We start from the raw sequence: 26,241 nt of genomic DNA, 5'->3' as shown, positions 1-26,241 counted from the left end.
TTCACTCAACCACAATATCTACAGGGCTTGCCTCCAAAGACTTCTATCCCATGTAGGCAATTATATGTATGAAACCACAGCGTAACGTGAGGTAAAGTGTGCGGACGCGCATGACTTAGCCGCCGGAACAACAAGGCGCTATCTTTGAAGCAGAGCTGGGGGTACAACGGTGGTTGCTGCTGGCACTTTTCAAGGCAGCTATAGGAACCTACATTGTCCACTGGAGTTGGCGCTATGCACGAGAGCTCTCGGAAGCAAAAAACTTGCTTCAAATCTAGCAGAAGTTTGTTCACTGTAGTGGTTAGCGTGTAATGAAGGTCAACTACGCGGACGCACAAGAATAACAGGACGAAAACACAGCGCTGACTAAAAAAAAAAGAAGACGCAAGCTAGAGCTTCGCAAAAAAATGGCACTGCGAAGTATTCAGCGCTCAAAGCAAATGCCGGCCTCCGGTATGTTTCTCGGCATCATCTCAGTCAGACTCTGCCTACTGGCTGAACTGCGGTGCGATGAAGAATGACCGAGACGCAACCAAGCGTGACCGCTACGCAACCCGTATTCATTGTTATCTGCTGTGTGCGGGCTGTTTCCTTGCTAATACTCGATCTCATCACACGGACGACTGGCGACGTAACTTAGCTTTTGCTAACGAGATCGCTATTCTCCTCGGGGGCCACCACTGGTGAAATCAGCGCTACTATCGCTATGACGTAGAAAGTGGCATCACGTGACTCGCCTTCGCACCTTGGCCGCAGCCAACGCAGCTCCCTGGAAGTGCGATAGAAGCTTTCATTGTGGGGTTGTAGATAGCGTGTTTCATTCCCAAGGGAGCAATTTAGTCGCCCACTTGGTTTACTGCATGGTGTCCCTGGGCCGGATGTATTCGACTGAGCCCGGTGTGAATTTTCAAGCGTACACCAAAACGAAGCTGCAGCGAGGTGCTGAGCTATTAAAGTCACTGCAAGCAAAAAATTATGGCGATCGTAAGAGTCGAGAAAACTATGCATACAAGGCTTGTTGATTGCTCGCTTATGTGACATGACTCGAATGGTCCCTTGCATGCGGGACACGCTGGAAGCTCGGATGGAGGGGAAAAATACATAAGCGGTTGATGTGGCACGCATTTTGAAGGAGCGGTGATAAATCATCGCGCCGCGATAATTCATGCGAAAATGGCAAGCGGGACTCCTCGCGACAAATGATGTGATAGTAGTGTTATTGCGGCAAACGTGCATACAACTGTTTTTATGAAAGAACATGCGAACTCAAAAACAATATGAAAGCATGAGGTGGCTTGCTCGCTAAATATCTTTGCTGCCCTAAACACCAGACCGCAGTGTATGAAGGCGAAACACTTTGCTTTTCGTTTGAGAGCTTTGACTGTCGTCAGCTTTCGCTGCCATTACATCATCACATAGCGGAATGGTTGTCAATTTTTTCGCTGTTTCTGGATGGCGGTAGTTACCGGCATCTCCTAGAGTGTGGAGGCCACTTTTCTCATCGATTCGGTGCCCGCGCGATTAACTCAAAATCAATTCAGTTCTGACCACCTGTTGCAGCAGGCAGGGAGTAGTTTACTGTTTTAATTATAATATTTTATTTTATTTATAATACGCAACAGAGTTTTTATGCCACGATCTATTCAATTATCACGCGCATCCCTGTTGCTTCTTTAGTTCAACCATCTTTGTTTAGACTGATCCAGGGGCCAGTGAAGGGATTCATTTCATGGTCGGCTGTCTGTATGCTCGTGGAAGGAGTTGTGGCCGGAGAAAACGTCAATTGCGTTTAACTTTCCCTTTTGCTTCATAATTTCCTCAAGTGACGGCTTGCCGTGACGCTGGCAGATTCTCGGAACCATATATCTTCCTGGTGTTAACAGCGCAAAACGTAGACGAGACACGAGACGAGAGGACGACACCACAAGCGCTGACATTCAACAACCTGAATGTCAACCTGAATGATGAACCTCATGAACAACCTGAATGTCAGCGCTTGTGGTGTCGTCCTCTCGTCTCGTGTCTCATCTGCGTTTTGCGCTGTTAGCACCAGGATGAAAAACCAACAAGCCCAAGCTGATATTCTAGCATATATCCTCGATACGGGTTAGATAAGGTGGAAAATAAAATATTTCGAAACAGCGTCCATCATCAGACCCTGCAATAACAGTTCAACCCATCAGCAATGTGACTGTCACCCGCTCCCTCGCCTGATTTTTCCCTTATTGTACAGCACTTTTCGTGCGAAATTGGCAACTGGAAACAAGAGTCGCAAGGAGATGAGAAATTAAGCGATGTACTAAGGGAGAAAGCCAAGGCAACAGCCGAGCAGGGAGGAAAAAGGAAAATTGTTTGGGAAAAGATTTATGAATCAACATCGTTTGTTTAAAAAGGAAGCAGAGAAAACGCCGGCGGAAGTGGAGAATAATTCCGTGTGTTTTGAATGACGCTTCTACAGTTATCAATTGAGCCGCGACACGTAGCCACTTCCCTGTTGTGCTAAGGGGGGCGTTTTTCTAACCTTCCACGGTGGGCGCAGTACGTCTAGAACCGCAGCGTCCTGCGCTCTACGCGCTTGTCCGGGACTGGTGACCACGCATCGTTACGCAACTTCTCAAATAACAACACGAGTCGGTTTTGCTACTTGATAAAGAAACAAACGAGGGACCCAAAAGAAATGTGCTTGTTCCGCAGATATACATTTCTCTACAATCCTTCCAGAGCTAATTGAAAAAACGCTACAAGAAATCTCTATTTTGCGCTTTCGCTTGTTAACTTCTTCTTGGCAAGGTACTTCCTGCGCACCTTTCATGCGCGAGTCCATTGATGTGGTTCTTTGTTTGTCAAGTAAAGAATAAGTATATGTCGCAGGTATACCTGTGAGGTACACGTTATTTCAATTTTCTTTTGCGGCTTTGCGCGTCTTGATGGTAAATGGTGGGTATTATTCAAATTTGTACTAGTAAAAGTACCCTCCCCCTCATTTGCATAGAAAAGTTACCTTGGGCTGCCCCCCCCCCCCTGAAAAAATATCCTGCGTACGTGCCTGCTTGCCAATCGGAACACACTGGCGCGTATAACCAATAACAATAAAAGCCACTGCTGCGGACATGGACGCTTACCTTCAGTTGCCTAAGCACTCCACTGCATGGCAAAACTTAAAAATTCCACGCAAATCCTGTGGTGTGCGGGACCACGAGGCCTTCCAGTTAACGTTAGGACAGCCAAACGAGGCGTTGACCAGTTTTGCTATGACTGACGGCCACGATTGTGCAATGGCCACCGTTTTCACTGGCCTGCAGCACTAGACTGCAGTTTTATTTTTAGAGCACAGCTTTCAGGCGTCCATTCCTTCGTTCGGCGTCGGCGTCCCTCAGCGTAACCGAGTGAACAAGCGCAGCGAAGGATGAAAAAGCGAAAGCGGAGGGCAGTGGTGGATGAAAGACGGCGAGAGCGAAGAGAGCTGGCGGAGGAAAGCGGAGGAGTAGCGTACAGCGGAAGCATGAAGAGGAAAGCGGAGGAGTAGAGCATGGCGAAAGGGTGACGAGGAAAGCGGAGTGCCGCACGAGACGTGCTCCATGGTGGCGGCCATGCATGCGTTGAGGGCGTCCGCAGATACCATATATGGAAACAAAGCGCTGGCGTGGGCTGCCGACCCACTGCGCTACTTCTCCTGCGCCGCCACCGCTAGAAAATGAACCACGCGTTGCCATGTTCACGCTTTCTTTCTGGACAGTGAGCGATGCAACCGGTCGAAACCTGGCGCTGCTGCTAAACGAGATTCAGCGCCGCCGGCGTGAGGACCCTGTCATTCAGAACAAAATCATTTATCCCAATATATCGCGAATTCAAAACACCTTAACAGCTGCGCTCAAAATTAGCATCAGGGAGAACCGTAATATTCGGTGAATATTATTTTAAAAATCTGTCGTGGCACATTCTATTAATGGACTCTGCAGTTTTTGGTCAAATACTACCAACCTATTCGACTTTCGACACCAATCTGGAATATAGAAGCCTATCTGGGCTCCAAAAGAGTAATCGTAAATACTTTTTTTTCTTTCGAAGCACTGTATTTACTCGTTTCTTAGGCGGTTAATAAAGGCTTGACATTAGGCGGAAAGATCAGGTAAATATATGAACGACCCCTCGATTTTTGTTTGTGGCTATTCTCAGTTCTTTAGGAGTGACCTTTAGCTGAATACCGATATTAGTAATAGTAATATCAGTAATATGCGGATAGTTTAAGTGACTTAAAGTCATTTAAACTAGTCGCACTCTGGCACAGAGATGTCCTTGCAGAAGCGCTGCGGGGTAGGGGGAGGGTGTCTGGAAATGTCCACCTAGTGGACACGTTATTTCGTCTTCTGAGAAAGTCATGATTCGCTGCGCTGTGGTACGCGTGAGAAAGAGACAGGCGCCTCCAGCCAATCAGCACTTCAGCAGCAGACGAAATTGACATTTACAGACTACCCACCCCGCATCCTGTTGTCCTGTTTAAATGTCAACCTAAATCTTATAACGGTTGTTGTTGGTGTCATTGTATCTATCAAAGGAAATTTTGCTCTTTCACAACAGGAGCTTGAGGACTCTAATCATTTCGAAGACGGTGGATCTAAGCGAAATACCTAAACTCAGTAAAAGCATGATCTGCACGCCTGCTATTAAAGAAGCTTACCGCTGGTCGGTAAAAGGGTAAGAAACTGCCTTTTTTGTGTCGTTTCCCTTGATATAGGAGCAGCGGGCATAACCGCCATTAGAAAAATGTTGTACGTGGCATCATTGGCCAACCAGTCTCTCGGATAGCGGCATTATTTTAACTATGTTAACATCGGCAGGGGTTATCACCAAGTTAAGCATTGAGGAAGTCGAAAAAGGCCTTGTGCTTTCTTACATTAACAAATTGGCCTTACCAAATTCGGGTCTCTCGTGTATGTCGTAGAGCAGTATTTCTGGACGAGTCAAGTTTAGGATAAAACTTTAAAATATTATCTGTAGGATTTTAAATATAGAAGAATTCCCTGTGCATAATATGTCATCAAATTCTTTTCTAATAGGTGCATATTTCAGTCTGTCATGCATCCTGTGTTCAAAGACGTAATATCGGTAAATGAGTACAAGTACAATGACCTGCTACCGCAACGTGGCACTTGTATTTCCTCCAAGTGACGCGCAGCGGATTTCCCCTACTGTCATCAATCAACGCTTACGCACGTTCGATGGGCACATGTCCCACAATGCCTTTTCTTTAAGCATGCGGCACGCAGTATCTTCCAATTTTGCCGCCCGCATTCATGTGCCGGTGTTACGAGATGATATAAGGCCATGGCACTTCTCATTTTGTGCCAGTTGGCAGCATCAGGGGTTTCACAAGAAGACGACCAAACACTGAATGATGAAATAACTAGAGGACAAAAATACACAATTCATGGAACAGGAATACCACAAGTCCTAAAAGCCTTGGAGATGAAATTGCACACTGTTCCACCTATGGCACTTGCATTCCATCAAAAATTCTTGCAGAGTGCGCTTAAAACGCGGAAATGCTCCACGTTCCGATATTTATAATCTGTGTTGCCACAGCTGCCCACTGTTGACTTTTTTTGTTTCATTTCTTCAACCGAAAAGCCGACGTCGTCAATGCCGTTCTTTTCAGGTCCTGTTTCCCTTCCCCCCTAGCGTAATATAGCGAAGCACACCCTTTTCTGGTTAACAACACTGCTTTCTCAGATTATTTTCTCATCTCTTTCGTTGTGGCATTGTTACCACCACAAATAGTAAACGTCGGCTCCAGTAAGCGCGTCATTAGCATATTTTCACAGCCTCTTATCAGCCTGTCAGTCACTGCTGGAGGAAGGCCTCTCCCAGCGATTGAGTCCTAACGGGGTTTCGAAAATAAATCTCTGCTCACCTTTGACGCAGGGGACGCACCAAGAAGGAGAGCAGTTTCATCCATTCGGTCTGCGGGGCAGTGTGGCTGGACGCCTTCTGGGTGGTGATCACTCACCTGGGCTACTACGCGTGCCTCACGGCAAGGAGCGTCGTTTTAGAGTAAGGACCGTACAGACGGACGCTTACTCTTATTTGGGGAAAACAAATGGAAACTTCGCCCGCAAGGCAACAGGAGGGCATAATCCTCCTGACTACGGCGTTTACCTAGCTGGAGCCACAGAAGTCGCAGTTTACAAGTATCGATATAATCAAATCATCCAAATCATCATCATCACCATAAATCAAATCAAAATCACTTTATTTCTGGGCACTTCCGTGGAGGCAGAGACCAAAGGCTAAAACAGCCTGACTGGGCGCCTGCCCCCTTTCAGATTATACAGCATTTAAGCGCGCAATAACGTATAGACTGAGGTGCGCATTATATGAAAATTGCACTTCCACTCAATTTACAGCCGAAGAAGGAAAGAAAGTGAGTTCTAATAAATCAGATAAGTATGAGATGCATACATATGCACACAGATTCCGCAGATAGATATACATATACAAGAAGGTCACACAGGATTCATCTGTTAGATAGCTAGTAGGTCTTTTTATCATGTTACAGATATGTAGAGAGCCATTATGTACCAGTACACTGTGCGTACAAAGGAGAAAAAACTAAAATTCAGAAATGCTATGAATAAAGTAGAAACTAATGTAAAACAGTCTACAGTACACATGCTGTTGTGACAAGAAACGTTTTGTACATTCTTTTAAGTTTACCAGGGCTATCTGTCCAAATTATATTGACTTTCTGTTTATAAGGAATCCCTGTAGCTTGATATGTCAACGATTGTTTCCCGTAATTTGCCCTAATCTAAGGAAGCCTCCTCCTATGCTGCTTAAACCCGTACTGTGTTCAACTACCATAGCAATGTCCTTATACATGTTTGTGGCGAGTATATGTTGCACTAATTTATAAAGATAAACTTGATTAGCCATAAGCATTTGTGTTTCACAAATAACTCCCAGGTACGTAAGTCACGGATATCTCCTGCATAATTTTAAAAATACGTAGCACGCGCTTTTGTAGTACCGTTATTCTATTATAGTTGCGCTGTGTAGTGGTACCCCATACTAGCGAACAGTAGGCAATCTTAGAATATAGTAAATTGTAACAAAGAGCTTTTTTTAGCCGAAGAGGTATTAATGAAGAGATGTTTCTAATGCATCATATTGATCGAGCTATACCAACTACCAAATGGTCCACATGACATGACCATGCCAAAGACTCTTCGAACAAACGCATGGGAATTTTCGCTCAAGTGTTTGCTAAATACTCTCGGCTTCATACGTTATATGTATGGCATGTTGGTCGCATTTATTTGGAGGAGAAAAAATGATGTATTTGGTTTTAGAGGAGTTTAATTCTAGACAGTTATCAGTTAGCCATTCGGATAGGTATTGTAGATAATGATTAGTATTTTCTTGAAGTTCACGTTTCGTCCGTGAAGTAAAAAAATACGTTTGTATCGTCCGCAAACATTACTATATCAAGGGTGTTGTCAATCTGAGTTATGTCATCGATGTATAACAAAAACAGAGTAAGACCTAATACTGATCTTTGGGGTACTCCATTTGTTACATTTAGCGATGCAGTGGAATAATTATGACCAATACAAGAAATACTACTATACCACAGAAATCATCAAAACTATTCGAAGCACAATTTAAAACACAATGCAAAGTATCAGCTGTTTGCAACAGATCAAGTAAATAAATTATTAAAGCACTTCAAGAAGACAGAAAGAACGCATTCTGTTACAAGCATACGTTACACGTTTTAGAATGCAATATTGATCAACACTAACATCGAACAATTTAGAACTCCTTTAACATTCATTAAACATATCGTGATCCGAAAAAAGAAACATGTTTTGTATTGCGTATTTAAATTTGCGAATTGTTCTACAAGTTTTAGCTTAGTCTCCCATATTAGTGCATGAACACATACTTTCATATCCGGTAGTTCTCGTGTCATAGTTTGTCCTTGAATTCTTCCTTACTATTGAAGTGTCACGTGAGCTGTATTCTGCGTGTTTACTCAGCGAGCGATCTGAAAATTCTTCGAAGCTGTGGAGACCTTTTTAAATAGCCATATGCAGATCTTTCTTCTGTAACACTTTGTGATATTAAGAATGTTGAAACGCATCAATAATATAGAAGATCCATGTATTGTTTGAAGAGTTAAATAACCGAACAGCTCACCAGGGGGGAGGGGGTCGCAATACTGCCAGTTTATCCACATAATTTATATTACCATTTCCCCATAGTATAAGGCAGTAGCTAAGACGCGTGTGTACAAACGAAAAGTACAGTCGCCTGAGAAACCTACCTGGCACAGAGTATCGGATCCGTTGTAATAAGCCAACAGAACGGTCAACCTTAGTGCGTAGATCATTTATGTGCTTTGTCCAGATTAGGTTTTTATGAAATGAAACGCCCCGAAGCGAATGGTTTGATACATGTTGAAGTTGTGATTGACAATAGAAAAATATGGTTCGTAATTTATCTCCTTATTCTTGGATTAAAAAACCGTAAACTTAGTTATTTTTTCGTGTTTAAGTGAAGCCTCTTTAGATATAGCCACTTGCTAATATTCCTTATCAGTGATTTGCGGTAACTTCTAGTTCCTTATGGCATCCTCCGGAAAACAAAAGACATTAATATCATCAACGTACATTATTATTTCATCAATTAGCGGGAATATTATTGCTGTTGTCTCCGTGATTAGGTTCTGGTTTCGGTCTTCGGATGCGGATGGGTGCAGCCACATAGCGGGAGTGTCTGAAACTACACGCGAATGTTCCACAGTTTGTCAATGGGTGGCGCAAGGTGCCCGTCAGGCCCTAGAGGGGCTAGACGAGGTACCCGCTAGGCTGAATAATGAACTCGGGCCAAAAAGTAAGGAAGATCTCAAGAAAGCAGGGACAATAACTTTGAAAGATAGACGAATACCAGACAGTTGGCGACAAAGTAGATTGAATTTATTTATAAAGGTAAGGGAGAGAAAGATAGAATTCACTCGTACAGGCCGTTGACCATTACATCGGTAATATACAGGTTCGCAATGCAGGCAATCAAATTAAAGCTTCAAGTATGGGCAGAGAATAATGGCATTTTGGGAGAACTTCAGAATGGCTTCAGAATAGGTAGGCGTTTAGTTGATAACTTATTTGCTCTTACTCAGCGCATTGAAATATCAAAAGTAGAAAGCACACCGTTATATGTGGCCTTTTTAGGCATTACAGGAGGCTATGACAACGTAGACAACCCCATTTTCTGGAATATTCTGGAAGGGGAAGGCTTAGGTGATGATTGTCTACAGCTTTTGAGAGAGATTTACCTAGAAAATACCATTTGCGTTGAATGGGAAGGGATGAGGAGCGAGGAGAAAGTTCATATCAACAAGGGACTTAGGCAGGGGTGCCCTTTATCCCCACTGCTGTTTATGATGTACATTGTGAGGATGCAGGGGGCGCTAGAAGGAAGTAATATCGGGTTTAATCTCTCATACAAACAGGCGGGTGCAGTAGTAGAGCAGCAGCTCGCAGGTTTATTTTATGCGGAAGACATTGTGTTGCTAGCTAATAAGCAAAGTGATTTGCAACGTCTGGCTAAACTCTGTGGACAAGAAGGCAACAATTTAGGTTTGAAATTTAGCGTTGGAAAATCAGGTGTTATGGTATTGTGTAAAAACAGTGAACAGACAGTGGAGATACAGCACCAAGAAATACCTCGGGTAACAGAATATAAATACCTTGATATATGGTTTAAGGAAGGCAATAGATATATGGAAATACAGGAAAAAGCAATAACAGTAAAGGGGAAGAGAAATGCAGCATTAATGAAGCACAGAGCGCTATGGCGATCCTCCGAGGTATGTGTAAAGGTGTAATGGTTCCAGGACCTAATTTTGGAAATGCGGTTGTTTGCTTTAAATCAGGGTTACAATCAGGACTCGACGGGAACCAAAGGTCAGTGGGTCGCCTCGCATTGGGCGTACACGGGAAGACTACAAATGAAGCTGTGCAGGGTGATAGGGGCTGGACTAGTTTTTAAGTAAGCAAAGCTCGCAGTAAAATTGAGTATGAAGAATGGCTGAGGCATATGGAAGAAAGTAAATGGGCTGGGAGAGTGTTCAGGCATTTGTACAGGAAAAACATTGATTCACAGTTGAGGAAAAGAACTAGGAAGCTTACCAGCAAGTATGCGGCTTGTAGGGTGAGCAACACAGCAACGAAGAAGGTGAAGCGGAAAGTCAGAGAGGCTGAAATAATCCCATGGGTGGCGGCAATGGAAAAGAAACCTGCAAAGAGTAACTACTTAAGAGGAAAAAACGAAATCAGGAAAGAAACAATTTATGATAACTAGAAGGGAAGCTCATTACTTTTCGAAGCGAGATCTGGATGCCTTAGAACATGCACCTATAAAGCGAGATATAGGACTGAAGAAGAAGCATGTGCTTGCTGCGGTAAAGCTAGGGAAACGATGGAGCATGTTTTATTAGAATGTGAAGACATCTGCCCAGCGGTCGATTTAGGCACCACTGGCCTCCTTGAAGCCCTTAGATTCAGCAGGAGCAGTGGAAAAGCAAGCATGCCCGGAATAGGCATTAGTAAGAGGCAATTGGAGGATTGGTGGACGAAAAGTAGGGAAACGACAAAATACGGAGCCCTACAAAAGCACATTTTGATATAGCGGATCAGAAAATTTGGGTGTGGTAGTTCATAGGGTTTTTATTCTTTTTTTATGGTTTACCCTAGGTAGGACATTAGGCACTAGAATAGCAAGAGCTTGGTGGCGCAGCCCACTGCCCCGTTCCAAAGGGGACGCTCATAACATCCATCCATCCATCCAGCCCCTGGTGCGAGAAAGTCACGCGGACAATGTTTTCGCGCCAAGCAAGTGATACTGAGTGGTCGCCATCTCTGGCAAGGCTGCCTGCATTATATTGTTACGGGGTGTTACGAGTATAGAAAGACTATATTTACAATATATTCACAGTATGAGTCAGACTAGTTAAGATGGCTGACCATCAACAACACGAAGCAGCCAGCGTCTTCGATCTTCTTCTGCATCTCTCTTCTCTCATCCTTCCATAACAGGAGCCCCGGGTGTCGAAGCGCCGTCTCGGCGCATGGCAGGCGAAGAATTGCGAGCGAAGCATGGCTTCAGCCGCGAAATGTGCACGACGTCGCCAGGTGTCTGACTTGAGGATGAGTGAAAGTGTAGCGGCAAAATCGGCGAAAGTGCGTCACAAGCTCGGGTGCGGGGAACATGCCTCAAGTACCCCCAAAAAGTCACCAAGTGAATTACAATGATGTTGGGAGTCAGAGAAATCGTCCCGAACTTGTCCCAGTAAGATTCAGTACACGGGAAACTAAATGCATCACACGGCCGAGGTCATAATCATCATCACCCTGGTTACGCTCACTGCAGGGCAAAAGCCTCTCCCATACTTCTCCAACTACTCCTGTCATGTAACAATTGTGGCCATGTTGTCCCTGCAAACTTCTTAATCTCATCCGCCCACCTAACTTTCTGCCGCCCCCTGCTACACTTCCCTTCCCTTGGAATCTATCCGTAACCCTTAATGACCATTGGTTATCTTCCCTCCTAATTACATGTTCTGCCCATGCCCATTTCTTTTTCTTGATATCAACTAAGATGTCATTAACTCGCGTTTGTTCCCTCACCCTATCTGCTCTTTTCTTATTCCTTAACGTTATACCCATCATTCGTCTTTGCATAACTCGTTGCGTGGTCCTCAATTTACGCAGAACCCTTTCCGTAAGCCTCCAGTTTTCTGCCCCGTAGGTGAGTACTGCTAAGACACAGCTGTTATACACTTTTCTCTTGAGAATAATGGCAACCTACTGTTCATGATCTGAGTATGCCTGCCGAACGCACCCCAGCCCATTCTTATTCTTCTGATTATTTCAGTCTCGTGATCCGGATCCGCGGTCACTACCTGCCCTAAGTAAACGTATTCCCTTAGCACTTCCAGTGCCTCGCTACATATCGTAAACTGTTGTTCTCTTCCGAGACTGTTAAACATTACTTTAGCTATCTGCAATATTTTTACATAGGGCTCGTCTACACCCTGACTCCGTAATGCATCCATGAATGCTGAGGTTTCGACTGAATCAAACGCTTTCTCGTAATCAATGAAAGCTATATATAAGGGTTGGTTATATTCCGCACATTTCTCTATCACCTGATTGATAGTGTGAATATAGTCTGTTGTTGAGTAGCCTTTACGGAATCCTGCCTGGTCCATTGGTTGACAGAAGTCTAAGGTGTTGCTGATTCTATTCGCGATTGCCTTAGTAAATATTTTGTAGGCAACGGACAATAAGCTGATTGGTCTATGGTTTTTCAAGTCTTTGGCGTCCCGTTTCTTATGGATTAGGATTATGTTAGCGTTCTTCCAAGATTCCGGTACGCGCGAGGTCATGAGGCATTGCGTATACAGGGTGGCCAGTTTCTCTAGAACAATCTGCTCACCATCCTTCAACAAATCTGCTGTTACCTGATCCTCCCCAGTTGCCTTCCCCCTTTACATAGCTCCCAAGGCGTTCTTTACCTCTTCCGGTGTTACTTGGGGGATTTCGAATTCCTCTAGACTATTCTCTACTTGATTATCGTCGTGGGTGCCACTGGTACTGTATAAATCTCTATAGAACTCCTCAGGCACTTGAAGTATCTCATCCGTATTTGTAATGATATTGCCGGCTTTGTCTTTTAACGCATACATCTGATTCTTGCCTATTCCTAGTTTCTTTTTCACTGCTTTTATACCGCCTCCGTTCCTGAGAGTATGTTCACTTCTATCCATATTATACTTATGTCAGCTGTCTTACGATTGTTGATTAACTTAGAAAATTCTTGCAGTTCTATTTTAGCTGTAGGGTTCGAGGCTTTCATACTTTGGCGTTTCTTCTTCAGATCTTTCGTCTCCTGCGATAGCTTACTGGTATCCTGTCTAACGTAGTTGCCACCGACTTTTATCGCACCATCCTTAATAATGCCCATAATATTGTCATTCATTGCTTCAACACTAAGGTCCCCTTCCTGAGTTAAAGCCGTATACCTGATCGGTAACTTGATCTGGAATTTCTCTATTTTTCCTCTTACCGCTAGTTCATTGATCGGCTTCTTATTTACCAGTTTCTTCCGTTCCCTAGTCAAGTCTAGGCTAATTCGAGTTCTTACCATCCTATGGTCAGATCAGCGCATCTTATCGAGCACGTTCACATCTTGTATGATGCCAGGGTTAGCGCAGAGTATAAGGTCTATTTCATTTCTAGTCTCCCCATTCGGGCTCCTCCACGTCCACTTTCTGCTATCCCGCTTGCAGAAGAAGGTATTCATTATCCACATATTATTTTGTTCTGCAAATTCTACTAATAACTCTCCCCTGCTATTCCTAGAGTCTATGCCATATTGCCCCACTGAATTGTCTCCAGCCCGCTTCTTGCCTACCCTGGCATTGAAGTCGCCCATGAGTATAGTGTATTTTGTTTTGACTTTACTCATCGCCGATTCCACATCTTCATAGAAGCTTTCGACTTCCTGGTAATCATGATTGGATGTAGGGGCGTAGACCCTACATCTAGGTCTACGCTGAGGTGCTTTACGTTAAATGCGTCACAAGCTCCGGTGGGGCTAACATGCGTCAAATATCCCAAAAAGCATTGAAATTAATTACAATCATGTTGGGAGTCCGAGAAATCCTCACGAACGTGTCCCAGTAAGATTAAGTACGCGGGAAACTAAATGCGTCACGCGGCCGTGGTGCTTTACGTTAAATGCGTCAGAAGCTCGGGTGCGGCGAAAATGCCTCAAATATCCCGAATATTAACGAAATGAATTACAATCATGTTGGGAGCCAGAGAAATCCTCACGAACTTGTCCCAGTAAGATTCAGTACACGGGAAACTAAATGCGTCACACGGCCGACCTGCTTTACGCTAACTGCGTCACAAAGCCAGGTGCGGCGTGCATGCCTCAAAAGTATCCCAAAAGATAACTAAATAATTACGATAATGTTGCGGCTAACAGAAAGCGTGATGAACTTGTTCCAGTACACGTAAGATTCAGTGCACGCGAGACTAACAGCGTCACACGGCGGAACTGCTTTGTGCTAACTGCGTGACAAAGCCGGGTACGGCGAGCATGCCCCAGAACTTTCCCGAAAAGTAACACAATTAATTACCATAACGTTATGGCTCAGAGAAAGCGTGACGAACTTGTTCAAGTAAGATTCAGCGCACGCGAAACTAACTGCGTCGCACGGCCGAGCAGCTTTACGCTAACTGCTTCACAAAGCCGGATGCGGTGACCGTGCCCGAAAACTACCTAAATAAGTTACAATAATGTTGAAGCCCATAGAACGTGTCACAAACATCTCGCAGTACGAGTCATTACCTCAATTTAACTGCGCCAGGCTGGCCGAGCTGTTTTTCGTTAACTGCGTCAAAAGTCTCGGTTCCGTGCCGCATAAGCCTAAATTGCTAGAAACACGTCCCAAACTGTGAAACAAAATTTCTAATCTTGGCGTATTTTAGTAGCGCAATGGTGACGTGTAGAAGAGCAGGATGAGCGCAAGGATACGCGAGAGCCTAACAAAGCGAGCTTCATCCAAGAAAAAAGAAAAGGGAGAAAGATAAACGGGTCGCCGTATAGGCGAACGGGACATGCGCAGCCGGCCTTGTTCGCTTCGGTGGCGTGTCTGACTCATGACCCATGAATCTGGAGCGTCTGGCGTGCCGTAAGCTTGTTGGTAGGTAAGACAAGAAATATAAGTCCCAATGTATTAGTTCATTTATACGGAAAACATTGTAGTTCTACTGGGAAAGAAATAAAAAAAATAAAACATTGGCTTTATTTCATTTCACATTCTTCTTTTCCGATGCTCGCGTCAGCTGGCGAATGGGGCGAACACTAAGCGAAAGTGTTGCCTGTTTTTAGTTCTCCCGGAGTGTCTCCTTTTGTTGAATGTCTTTCTCTAGGGTTTTGCCGGTGTAATATTCACCGTCATTACTACGTGACATCTGGTGGAGGTGCTGGGTAGAACTCGTGCCCACAAAAGCCAGTTACACTCAAAGCAGATAGCGGCGAAGACGGCCGGCGACAGTCGAAATATGATTCAAGGATGTCGGCTTTTTTACATGAGTCATCGAAGTTTCCAGAGTAATCACTGGTGTCCCCGTGTTTTCCAGAAAGCACTACGCAAATCCATTCACGTACTCAATCAGATTACACAAGCTGTGGGGATATCAGACAACGTATAGAACTTTTGATAACATTCCTGTAAATTCCAATCATACATGCGCGTCTTGCGCTTAGCAATCATTTTAAGTTGTTTGTGGGCGAAACGCAGTCCCCGTGAAAATGGTAAACAAGTACAAGTGCCAATATGGGCGGTGTGGCATCAACAAAAAGCGATATCACGAGCGCACGTGTGCACATATGTCACAGTCTTTAATGTAGGTTGCGAGGATTCCTCCAGAGTCCTCCTACGGCATGTCTCATAACCGGATGAATGTTTTGACAAGTTGAACCCCAGAAATTAATTTAATAATGTCACTGATTACGCCTTGGCCATCTCAAAGACTATATTTTCCTTTTGCAGTGTTTTTAGTAGCAGCGCAATAGCGTCCGCCAGTGCAACTGCTTTTATTTCAGCTCACTTTACCTTTATTGTCAAATTTTTGAAGATCTTTTGTGCTGAGAGCCACAATCTGCAGTTTTACGATAGCCAGGAACAATATCAATGACAGCTTTGTAGCACTCATGGCACTTGACTAATATGAATGATAAGCCATTCCACTCTGTGAAAGTGGATGACCTGAAAAGCTGTGTTGTACACGACAAAGAGGTGAGACAGGATTTCATGCAAAGGTATGAACACATTTATTGTTTTGATCGGTGGTCGTCGTAACGAAAAGTTTCCACACACATTTATTTTTGTACACCCATGAGCAAAAGTATACGGACCACAGCGTCGCCCCAAAAAAAAACAAAAAAAAAACACGGGATTTCTTCGTAATTATTACGCCTGAGGGGAAACTGACGAGTGCACTAGAAACATTGTAATGCGAAGTTTGGACTGCAGCCTTTGACTGCAAGTTGTATTCACAAACAGAGGAGAAAATGAGTTTTAGCGTGCAATCCCTCGACCGTATACGTTTTCTCATGGGTGTACATACGCGTTCATTCGTGTTATACTTTCGTGATACACATTCATGTTTTCATTCCGCGATATATTGAGGCAAAGAATTTGAGATCGATATAACCACACCGGCTGGCAGAGGGCCAGTGCCATCACCACCTTCGCAGAGGTATGGGCAGTGTGTGAACGCGGGCATGATGAGCAGCAACGAAGCCACGTTCGTGTTGTCCACTTCTCTTCTCTTCCCTTGTGTCCTGTCTGCACGCCTCACCGTTTTTTGCATAACGAAGCCACCTGCGGGAGACGGCGACGATGAACGCGCGAGCAGTGATACGAGCCATGGCTAATGATGATAGTTTTTTGTTTCACAGAGTTCATGACCCATAAACAGCTTCGCAGTAATACACGATAGTTTGTTAATCGTAGCCACAGTATTATACATTATAAGGACAGCTCCGAACTTTTTAACAACATAAAAATTGAGGTCACGCCCCTTGAATGCCCATATATATAATCGTAATATAAGTGTAACTTGGAAGGAACGGACCTGTAAAATATTTTTAAATAAAGATACTGCCTAATAAAGTGCGTTCTTAAAGACGATTTGATAATGTTCGAAACATGTGTTTACGGGTATACTGCATAAATTTTGCGACCGCAAAGCTATCGTAGTCTGAGGCGGCTCGCGTGGTTTGGTGTTCATTGCCGACGATAATGAGAGCAAACTATATAATATTATAAATCAACTGTTAAAGCACTGGCTGGATTTATTGCAAAGCGGGGTCCGATACACTTTCGTACCCAAGAATTGACCAAGCTGCTGCGGAGACTAATTTGGTGAGCACAAGTGCCGCGCTGACGGGCCGCTGATTGCACAGCCAAAACGAGAAGTCTTTCGCAGGAGCCTCATCGCTGGCACGGGGAGCCTGCCGTCCATGGCGCTGCTGTTCGTGGCCACCTGTGTCGGAGAGGCTTCGCTCACGTGCTGCATGAACCACCTGTGCTCTGCGTTCAGTGAGCGCTTTCAGCTGCTCATGCAGGGAGCCGTCTTCGCCAGGGTAACCGTTCACTTCTTGCGCACGCTGGCGACCTCGCATTCTGGAAGAACACGACGTCACCTGTTCGCGTCGACGCCGCACCTTCCTCATTTATGCTGTTATTGAACAATGTGTAGCATGTGAATTCGTCCTGGAGTGGAAATATATATGCTCACTAACATTATCATTATTATTATTACTAGTAGTAGTATAGTAGTAATAGATATTTAGGTCAAATATTATTATTGTTATTATTCTTGTTTTGTATATTGCTTTTCAATGTATGCGTGAGCCAGCATTCAAAGCTTACGATTGGTCATGTTCACATTAGATAAATTAGTTTTTATTTATTTAGGTATTTATTTATTTACTTAATTAAAATATCCTCACAGGCCTCGTATGAGAGATTGAGTAAGGGGTCGTCACAAAAGGACTAAAAGAGTATATAGAATGGGCATATAACAAAACATGATATATATATATATTAATAATAGACAGCATAAAAATGGATACACAAAATTTTGTACAAACATTAAAGCATTGCGCAAATACAATAGGATGCGGTAATGTACATATTAGAGAAAAGACGAAATGTGCAGTTCTTTCAGCAAACAATGTAAAAAAATAGCCACTCTAATTTTTCATAGGGCCGAAAATAAAAGAATAATCAGTAAAATAATGAGCTCATAAAAATGAGAGTACACAGAACCCATATAACTGGAAAACAAGAGAAAATGCATCATGCATTTTGTTTAAGTTAGGCAGTATATGAACTTATGAGCTAACGTAATTTATTGAGATTTGCTTCGGAGAGGATGAAATCAAGAAGAGCGTTCCGAATGACACGAGGAAGCGCCGACGCATGCATATGCATGAACGCACGTGAAGCTGAGGTGATTATATAATCTGCGGCATCTAGAAGATACGACTTCAAGCCGTAAACATTTCCTAGCCTTGTGAAATAATGATATGACTGCAAAATCACGTCGAGTACCTAGGGACGGAACTGAAATATCAAGTTTTATTTGTGATATGCTTGAATTGTAAGTATAGTTACGTGAAATAGACCTAGAGGCCCTATTTTGAACTGTCTAATAAGCTGATCAGGTTGTTATGATGGGGTGCCCAGATTGGAGTGTCAAATTCGAGCTGGGGGTGAACAAACGTCTGATAAGCTGGCTTGCGGTTGTTTGGAGGGCGAATTACGCAAGTTTCGGCGCAAGCACCCCAGCGATTTTGAAGCATTAACACATATTGTAGTAACGTGAGGGATCCAGGAAAGGCTTGGTGCGAGAATAATGCCTAAGTATTTGTATGAAGAAGTTGGGAAAATGGGGTTATTTATATCATATGGGAAATTAGAGATTTAGTCTTTACGAGTGAAGAACATTACTTTGCATTTAGATAAATTCAGAGTCATTAACCAAGTATTACACCAATCCAAAATAAGCTGAAGGTCGTTTTAAAGAATTAGGTGGTCATTGTGATTGTCATGCGGGCTCGTTATACGGCGGTAAATAATGCAGTCGTCGGCGAACATTCGCACTCGAGATGCTAAGGTATAGGGATGATCGTGAATGCAATCGTTAATGAATCTTTAAAATCGTAGCGGACCAAGAACGCTATCTTGTGGCACGCCAAAAGTGTCATAGGAAAGGGGCGAAGAAAGCCAAGTCAGTGTCAGTGAATAATCTTAGTGCGTGTAACTTTTACATCAGGCGCCAGTGTGCTACGCGATCAAACGCCTTGGAAACGTCGAGGAGTATGCTATCAATCTGTACGTTATGGTCTATATCTAAATGAAGATCAGTTGTGAATTCAAAAAGCTGTGTCTCACATGACGAACCCCTTCTCAACCCATGCTGATTAGTGAAAAAAATGTTGTATGATTTCAGATGGTTCTACGTGTGAGAAGCAATTATATGCTCGAGCATTTATATGCTGTCGCCGTTTTTGCATATCGGATCTACTTTCGCAATGTTTCAATCTGACGAGAGTGCTCCTGAAATTAGTGACTGTCTGAGGATGGGATATCATATTTTGCTAGAAGCTACAACGGTGTTCTGTAGTATTTTGGAATCAATTGCATCGACGCCACAAGAATTAGATAACTTAAGATTATTTAGAAGAGATACAATGCCGTGGACAGTAATGTCGATGGGCGTCATGTACTCATAGTTCAAATCAGGAACATCACGTAGGGTGGAATGATTTTCGGTACTAAATATTGATGAGAAATATGTGTTGAAGCATGAAGGACACTGATTGTCTGGAAGGGACACGTGGTCGCTATCATGTAAAGAAATGTGAGTAGTGTCGCGGTTCGGAGAGGTAATTTGCCAAAACTTTTTAGCGATGAATTTGAGAAGGGATGGAAGGTCATGTGAAAAATATTTATCTTTACCAGCGCATAAAGTTGAGCTGTAGTTTTTTAAACACTGATTGTATTCTTCCCAAGCCGATGGGGTCTCCAATCGTTTAGCATTCCTGTATAAGCTTTTCATTTTGTTTCGAAGTCGCCGAAGGAAACGGGTGAACCAACGGTTCGATTTACAATTGGGTATTTTGATTACTGAGATGTGCTGGTTTACTCATGAACGTAATTTGTTTCGAAAGTGTACCCAGTTTTCCTCGACCTTTCTACTGTAAAGGGAAGGAAGAAACAGATCGTTGAAAAAAATTCTATCGCAGCATTATTAGTAGTATAGTCACCCTTGTTATAGTTTCGAAATTTCTTTTTATTATACCTGTATATGGTAACCGAACATTAAGGGTCAATTGGAATAGATTATTGTCGCTAAAACCATCCAATTATGTTATTTGCTGAACTGCTTCCGGGTAGGTTGTCAATACTAAATCCTAGATCTTGGGACCGCGCGTGGGTTGGCTGATCGTGTGAGTGAACTTGAAATGTAGGGTTAAAAGAATGAATTCTAATGACACAGGTTAGCTTTGCCCAGTCGATGTGCGGAAAACTAAAATTCCTTAAAAGTTAAATTATATCTGCTGTGCAGCCCTTAATAGCAGTAGCAATACTGTCGCGAAGGTCGGTGACAAAGGTTTGGTTTGAATCAGGAGGACGGTAACAGGCATCAATGAGTACTTTCGTAGAACTTGTTACACAGGCGGCCCAAACGACGTTGAGATTTAAGTATGAATTAACGTAACAAGCTGTAATGACTTTTTTAACCGCAAGGATGACGCCACCCGCTCGCCTGTCAAAGCGGTCATGCCGGCATATATTGTAAGTGCTGGCGATGGAAAACATTGTATTATCAGAAATATCTGGATGCCGTCAAGTTCAGGTGAGAATGGCGTCTTGGCGGAACCAAGAAACCTTTTCATGCTTTGCTGTTAGGCTTCGCAAATGATACTGGTGTCCTAATGTGATCTTGACGGCCATCAGTGCACGTGCGCCTCTCGTACTATTCCACTGCACAACAGTTTGCGTGGCACTGTCATATGTCATTGTACCCATGTGCAGCCTATCCAAAGATTACCTATACTGTTTTTTTCCTGCCTTAGCAAACTCTATCAGTTCTCTTCTGGTTTGGCGAGTGGTAAACGAGAAGTCTTCACGTATGGAAAATTAAGCTCACGTGCAGCGGCAAGAACCTGTCCTTCTTCTTTAAAAATGGAAACTGCTATAAGAAGCCGGTGCTTGTCTGCACTGTATTTGCCTAGTCGATGTACACGTTCACACTGTGCACCAGTTGTGTTTATTTCCAGCTTTTCTGCGCAAAACATTATTATTTTAACCTCTGATGCTGTCCAGTCTTCTGATGAGCCATCTTGAATACCAAAGAAAAGCAAGTTAGATCGTCGCAGCCTGTTCTCCATGTCGTCGTACCTAGAGGTGATTGTCACGAGCTAATTAGAAACGCCATGCTGAACATCGGCTCCCATGGCTGAATCGGCCGAGCGCTCGGACGGAGCGCTTACTTCTAATGGCGTTACCCTTGCGTTAAGAAGTTCGATTTCGCTCATAGCAAAATGTTGCTATTGCTGGTAATTATACAACAAAATTTACCGCGCCATCGTTGCGGAAGGCAGAAGGAATTGCACTAAAAGGAAGCGTATCCTTTTCTTTAGAAAGCAAGCAACACTTAGGCGTAACAGCAAAAAATAATAAGCGCAATAATCGTTCGTTGCTAAGACCACAGACGAGGGTCATGCGATGATAAACCCGCGGCGCTAAACCGTGTATTGTTAGTGTGGTGGGCATCCGCTTTAATCAGCAAGCGAGCTCTTTGTTCTTTTAAATTTAGTCACTACTCTTATCGCAGACTTAAATGTCAAAGCGTCTCGCGTATAGTAATGGTATATTGAATCCATTATGGCTTGTTCCGGCAACCGAGGGCTTACATTTTTAATGAAGGAATAAATGGATTGAGCAAACTGCCACGCATTTGTTACCCATTGGCACATCTGACACAGGCGCCAGGTGCACTTCCACTAAAGTATCTATGAATAAATGTAGCACAGCCTAATTCGTTACAGTGAGAAGGCATCAGCCCATGTGCAGCCCTCCATCAGCTGCGGGGGCACGAGACCGATCGTTACGCCGAGCCAAATGCACATGCGTGAGCACTGCCCGGCTCGGCAGACTCTTCCGTCTCTGCGGTTATAGAGTGGTAGGTGGATTGAGTTGCGTCAAATGGTCGTTTGAAAAGGGGGCCTTACGGTTGTTAAGCCAGCCGGATGGCTCACTTCTGTATCCAAGGACAGCATCCGCGACACGCATGCGAAATAATTTAAATAGAATCAGGTTATTGCCACAGTGCGCCTCTTGTGAAATACGGCGTCCACGACTAGACCGAAACTACAGGAGTCATTGAAAGACACGATAGGAGGGCCCTTGCTTTTGCAGACGGCCACCGGGGCAGTTCGAAGCCATCGTTGTGCGAGGCGGCTTGCCTGGTTTGCTGTTCGTCGCCGATGGTAACGAGAGAACGAACTTTATGTTCATTTAGGCACAGCATAATTGGCCACACCCTGACGCTCTGACGAAAGTAGCCAATTTATGACTAGCGGTATTTTCATCGGATATGTCGGCGGCTTCTCCGGCGAACAAGGACTAGCTAAGGAAACCAACGAACTAACGAAGCCTAGAGCTTCGACTAACGGCTCTTAGTGCTCGGCAGACCATGGGCGAAATAGTATTTAGGAAACTTTGCAGCTTTGATATGATTTACCTGCAAGAAAGGGTATTTGTGCACAGATGTATCTGTTGTAGCGACAGTCATTCTTTATGTGTGATCAGTACGCGAAACTTTCACAAACGGCGCACCGTTCTCTCAATTCTGCTGCAGCCGCCGGTGGCACCGGTGGCGCCTTCAGGCCCAGCTCGCTGCCCGTTTGCCTCGCTGCCCTGTAGCTCGCTTGCCCTAGGTCCTACATTAGAGCGCAGCTCTTAGGCACCCGTTCCTGCGTTGAGCGCCGGCGGCCACCCTCTCCATAACGTAGCGAACGAGCATAGCGAAGGATGAAAGAGCGAATGCGGAGAGCAGCGGCGGATGAAAGACGGGGAGAGCGAAGACAGCGCGAGAAGTGGAGGCTGAGGATACAGCGGAAGTATGAGGAGGAAAGTTGAGGAAAGCATCCATGAAATACCAACAGATGGCGCTCACGTCCGCACCGTGATAGGCAGCCTCCATGTACCGCGTTTTTCGGGTGGTAACATCTCTGATGAAATCGCCGCAGGCCACAGCCAAATCTGGCCGAAGAACCGCCGAGAGGTAAAAGCGGCCGATAAATTTGGCGGGCAGCCATCTTGATTTTCTGCGAAGGTTCAGGAGTGCTTAAACCACTTCTGCGTCCTTTTTCATGCAGAACTCCCGCTAATTTGCCCACTCGGAAACGTTCTGAGCTGGTACTGCTGTTACCGGAGTCCGATTTTCAGCGCGTGGCTCCAATTTACCTTCAAAACGGCGACGATGGAAGGTAGGAAGGCTGCGTTCTCGGCGAAATCTGGCCGCAGCTCATTTGTTCGGCAGCCACATAGGTATTCAATGGGATCGGCAGAGTCCATTTAGCTTTCATGTCGTTGCTACTGCTAACAGTGACAGTCCCACACACACAATGCAAACTAATGCGAAGCCTCAGAGAGTGTGTCCCGTGATCTAGCCCCTTCAGCTCTTTTTGCATGCGCTTAGCACCTAATCGCCAGCAGCAGACAGTCCTGCGGAGCGCAAACCACGCACTCTAGCGTTCACGCTAAAACGTGAATGGCCCTTACGTCGCATTTGCTTTTACCTAGCGCGATGAGCAAGCAAAACCGACCATAAAAGAAACCTTTCACCGCTGTCTGGACCCAATTGCTCAGTTTCACGATAGCTAGCTCATGCTGTCTATTTAAGCGGACATGATGAGATGCAGTTTCCGAAGTCTATGTTTTGTTTCTGCTCCACAGTGGCATGAAATTGAGCACAGGAAAGAAGAAAAAAGATATCCGTGCTATACAGTGTCTTAAATCTTAAACGTACATGTTACTGGGCTAATAGGTTACTTAATGTTGTAAAAGGGCACAAAGAAACGGTGGGTGACCCTAATCTTTGACTTTGGTGTCTCTTAGTAACACTCGCACCTCGGCGTTGCTGTTATATGCATTAGTGTGTGGTAATCAGTTATGTTTAATTATTCCAGACACTTCAGTAACTCAACTTGTAACTAAACTTATGCTCTGATATAGTATCTATAATGAAGCTCATGAATTTTGTACTGCACTATTTCTTTTCTGTTTTTGTGATTGATTTAGAATTTTGTCTCAGCTAATTAAGTCTAATTATTCCAGACACTTCAGTAACTCAACTTCTAACTATATAAACTTATGCTCTGATGATATATCTGTAAAGAAGCCCATGCATTTTGTACTGTACTATCTTTTTTATATTTGTCTAATTTATCTTGAATTTCATCTAAGCTAATTCTATTTACTCCAGGCACTTCAGTAACTCAACTTTCAACTAAACTTATGCTCTGATATCATATCTATAATGAAAGCCGTGAATTTTGCGCTGTACCATTTATTTTTTATTTTTTTTATTTATTTGAAATTTCGTCTCAGGTAATTAAGTCTAATTATTCCAGACACTTCCGTAGCTCAACTTGTAACTATATGAACTTATGTGCTGATATATATATTATTACGATATCATCGAGCGATGCTCAAGGGACGAGCCGCCGCGAGAACGACGACGAAGTGGGTCTGTGCCTTTGGCGCGAGCGAGTGTCGGCCTGGCGATCTGGCTCTAGTGTAAATAGCCTGTATATAGCCTCTTTAATCCGTGTCTTTCCACACGTAACAATATAATGGGACTCATGAATTTTGTGCTCTACTACTTTTCTCTGAATTTCGTCCCCGGTCATCTCAGAAGGTGGTTGAACCGTAAGTGCTGCTCAAGAAATAAGAGTGTCACTCGATGCTCGTGCCACCAATAAAAAGGACACAGGACGTGCGTTAGGTCCTCACGCGCGTGCACCAACCCCATTTGTTTGAACGTTGCCAACGCTCGTGCTTAACTAATTATGCATTAACTGAAGCGAGTGCCGATGGGAATTTGTCACACGCCCATAAAAGTGGGAACTGCCGTTTCTTCGGCCTCAATTACATCACGTTACGTGCGACAGTTTTTTTTAGCAGCAAGATTGAAGTAATGCCGGGAAAATGGTTGCCATAACTGAGGAAGCATTGAAAATGCATAGATCATTGGAATCTACAGCCCTTGAGTCGTGCACATTGTCATAATCTCTCGTCTATGATTCCTGCAGAAAGGCTGGTTTACGATATGAACCCCCACCAACCCCCGCCATGCACAAGAAACAAACAAACCAACATAGGAAGGCTAATTAAAAACGAATTAGAAAGTAGCAAGTTCATACTGTAAAAGACGCCGATTGAAAATGTCTGTCAAACAGAACAAAACGTCATAAAAAATTAGCCAAGCAATCTTCATCCTCCGCACACTGGGCTGCTCAAAGGTCTGTGCATGATGGTTATGTAGCAGCACATTGAATTCCTGTAGCAGTTTCTTGGCCGGCTACACAAGCAGACAAAAAAGTTCCAAGAATAATTTGACATTGTTGCAGTCCATACTGATTTATTTAGGTAGAAATCTGTTACATGTGATGTCAATTATGACATAATAGAGAAAACCTGAGTAACAGTAACTGGACTGAACTTTGGGAAAGTGCACGCGGTAACAAGAGTTGATGACCCTTAATCAAACTTGCTTGTGCCTAATACGACGCTGCACAGGTCTTATTTTACAGAAAACAAAATCGTAGACAGAAAACTTTCACTGTGACTTGCTAACTTTATGTCATGATGCTAACGAATGCTATTTACAAACATTTACCGTTTGCAGTTTCAGAAGCGCATGTTTTATTTTTCTCCACAGTCATGCTTGCTTGGTTGCAACTCCAGCAAGAAACAAAGCGAACACAATCGAATGTGTGCTAAATCTGCCTGCATTTGTGCACCAACCCCCGTTTGTGTGGACGTTGGTAATAACTGCAGCTGACTAGATAACTTGCAATGCAGGAACTGAAGCAAGTGCAGGTGCGTGTTCTTCCCCCCATGCCTGTAATAGAGGAAACACCATGTTTTTTTAGCCCTTGACTGCGATAATGCAAATGTTCTTCGTGTATTCAAGAACCAAAGCATGCATCATTTTATGGCCAGGTGAGCTTATTTTTAAACCAGCAAGATGAAATTCTAGACAAATGGTTCACGTTCTGAGGAATAATTCATAAGTATTTGTCATTTGAAGGTACTTCACTTTACTTGTGCACATCCCCATCTACAGTTGTTGCCGGAAGGGCTGCACACGCGCGTGCGCGCGCACACACACACACACACACACAGAACTGGGCACTTACTGCCCAACAAAAGAATGCAAAACGTGAATGAAATCAAGGGAAATGTGAATATATACAGCGAATAGACACAATTACTGAAAACAAGTAGAAATACATGAAAATATTTGAAACAGACAGTAATTAACAATGAAGGTGCAGCTTCGCACATTATAA

The 26,241-nt window shown here is 43.8% G+C and overlaps 1 protein-coding gene across 1 annotated transcript in view; it reads left to right on the top strand.

The window, feature by feature from the left end:
* The window catches only part of LOC126529703 (multidrug resistance-associated protein 1-like), a 91,768-nt gene that overhangs the window by 10,963 nt on the left and 54,564 nt on the right, over positions 1-26,241 (top strand). Inside the window, exons 3-5 of the mRNA XM_072284609.1 lie at positions 4,579-4,695; positions 5,923-6,051; positions 17,073-17,229. Coding sequence (XP_072140710.1) covers positions 4,579-4,695; positions 5,923-6,051; positions 17,073-17,229 — 403 coding nt within the window. The remainder of the gene's footprint in view (positions 1-4,578; positions 4,696-5,922; positions 6,052-17,072; positions 17,230-26,241) is intronic.

The sequence above is a fragment of the Dermacentor andersoni genome, chromosome 9 (genome assembly GCF_023375885.2).
Source record: "Dermacentor andersoni chromosome 9, qqDerAnde1_hic_scaffold, whole genome shotgun sequence".
Classification (NCBI taxonomy): domain Eukaryota; kingdom Metazoa; phylum Arthropoda; class Arachnida; order Ixodida; family Ixodidae; genus Dermacentor; species Dermacentor andersoni.
Note: the sequence above shows the minus strand (reverse complement) of the source record. Positions and strands in the feature narration are given on the sequence as shown.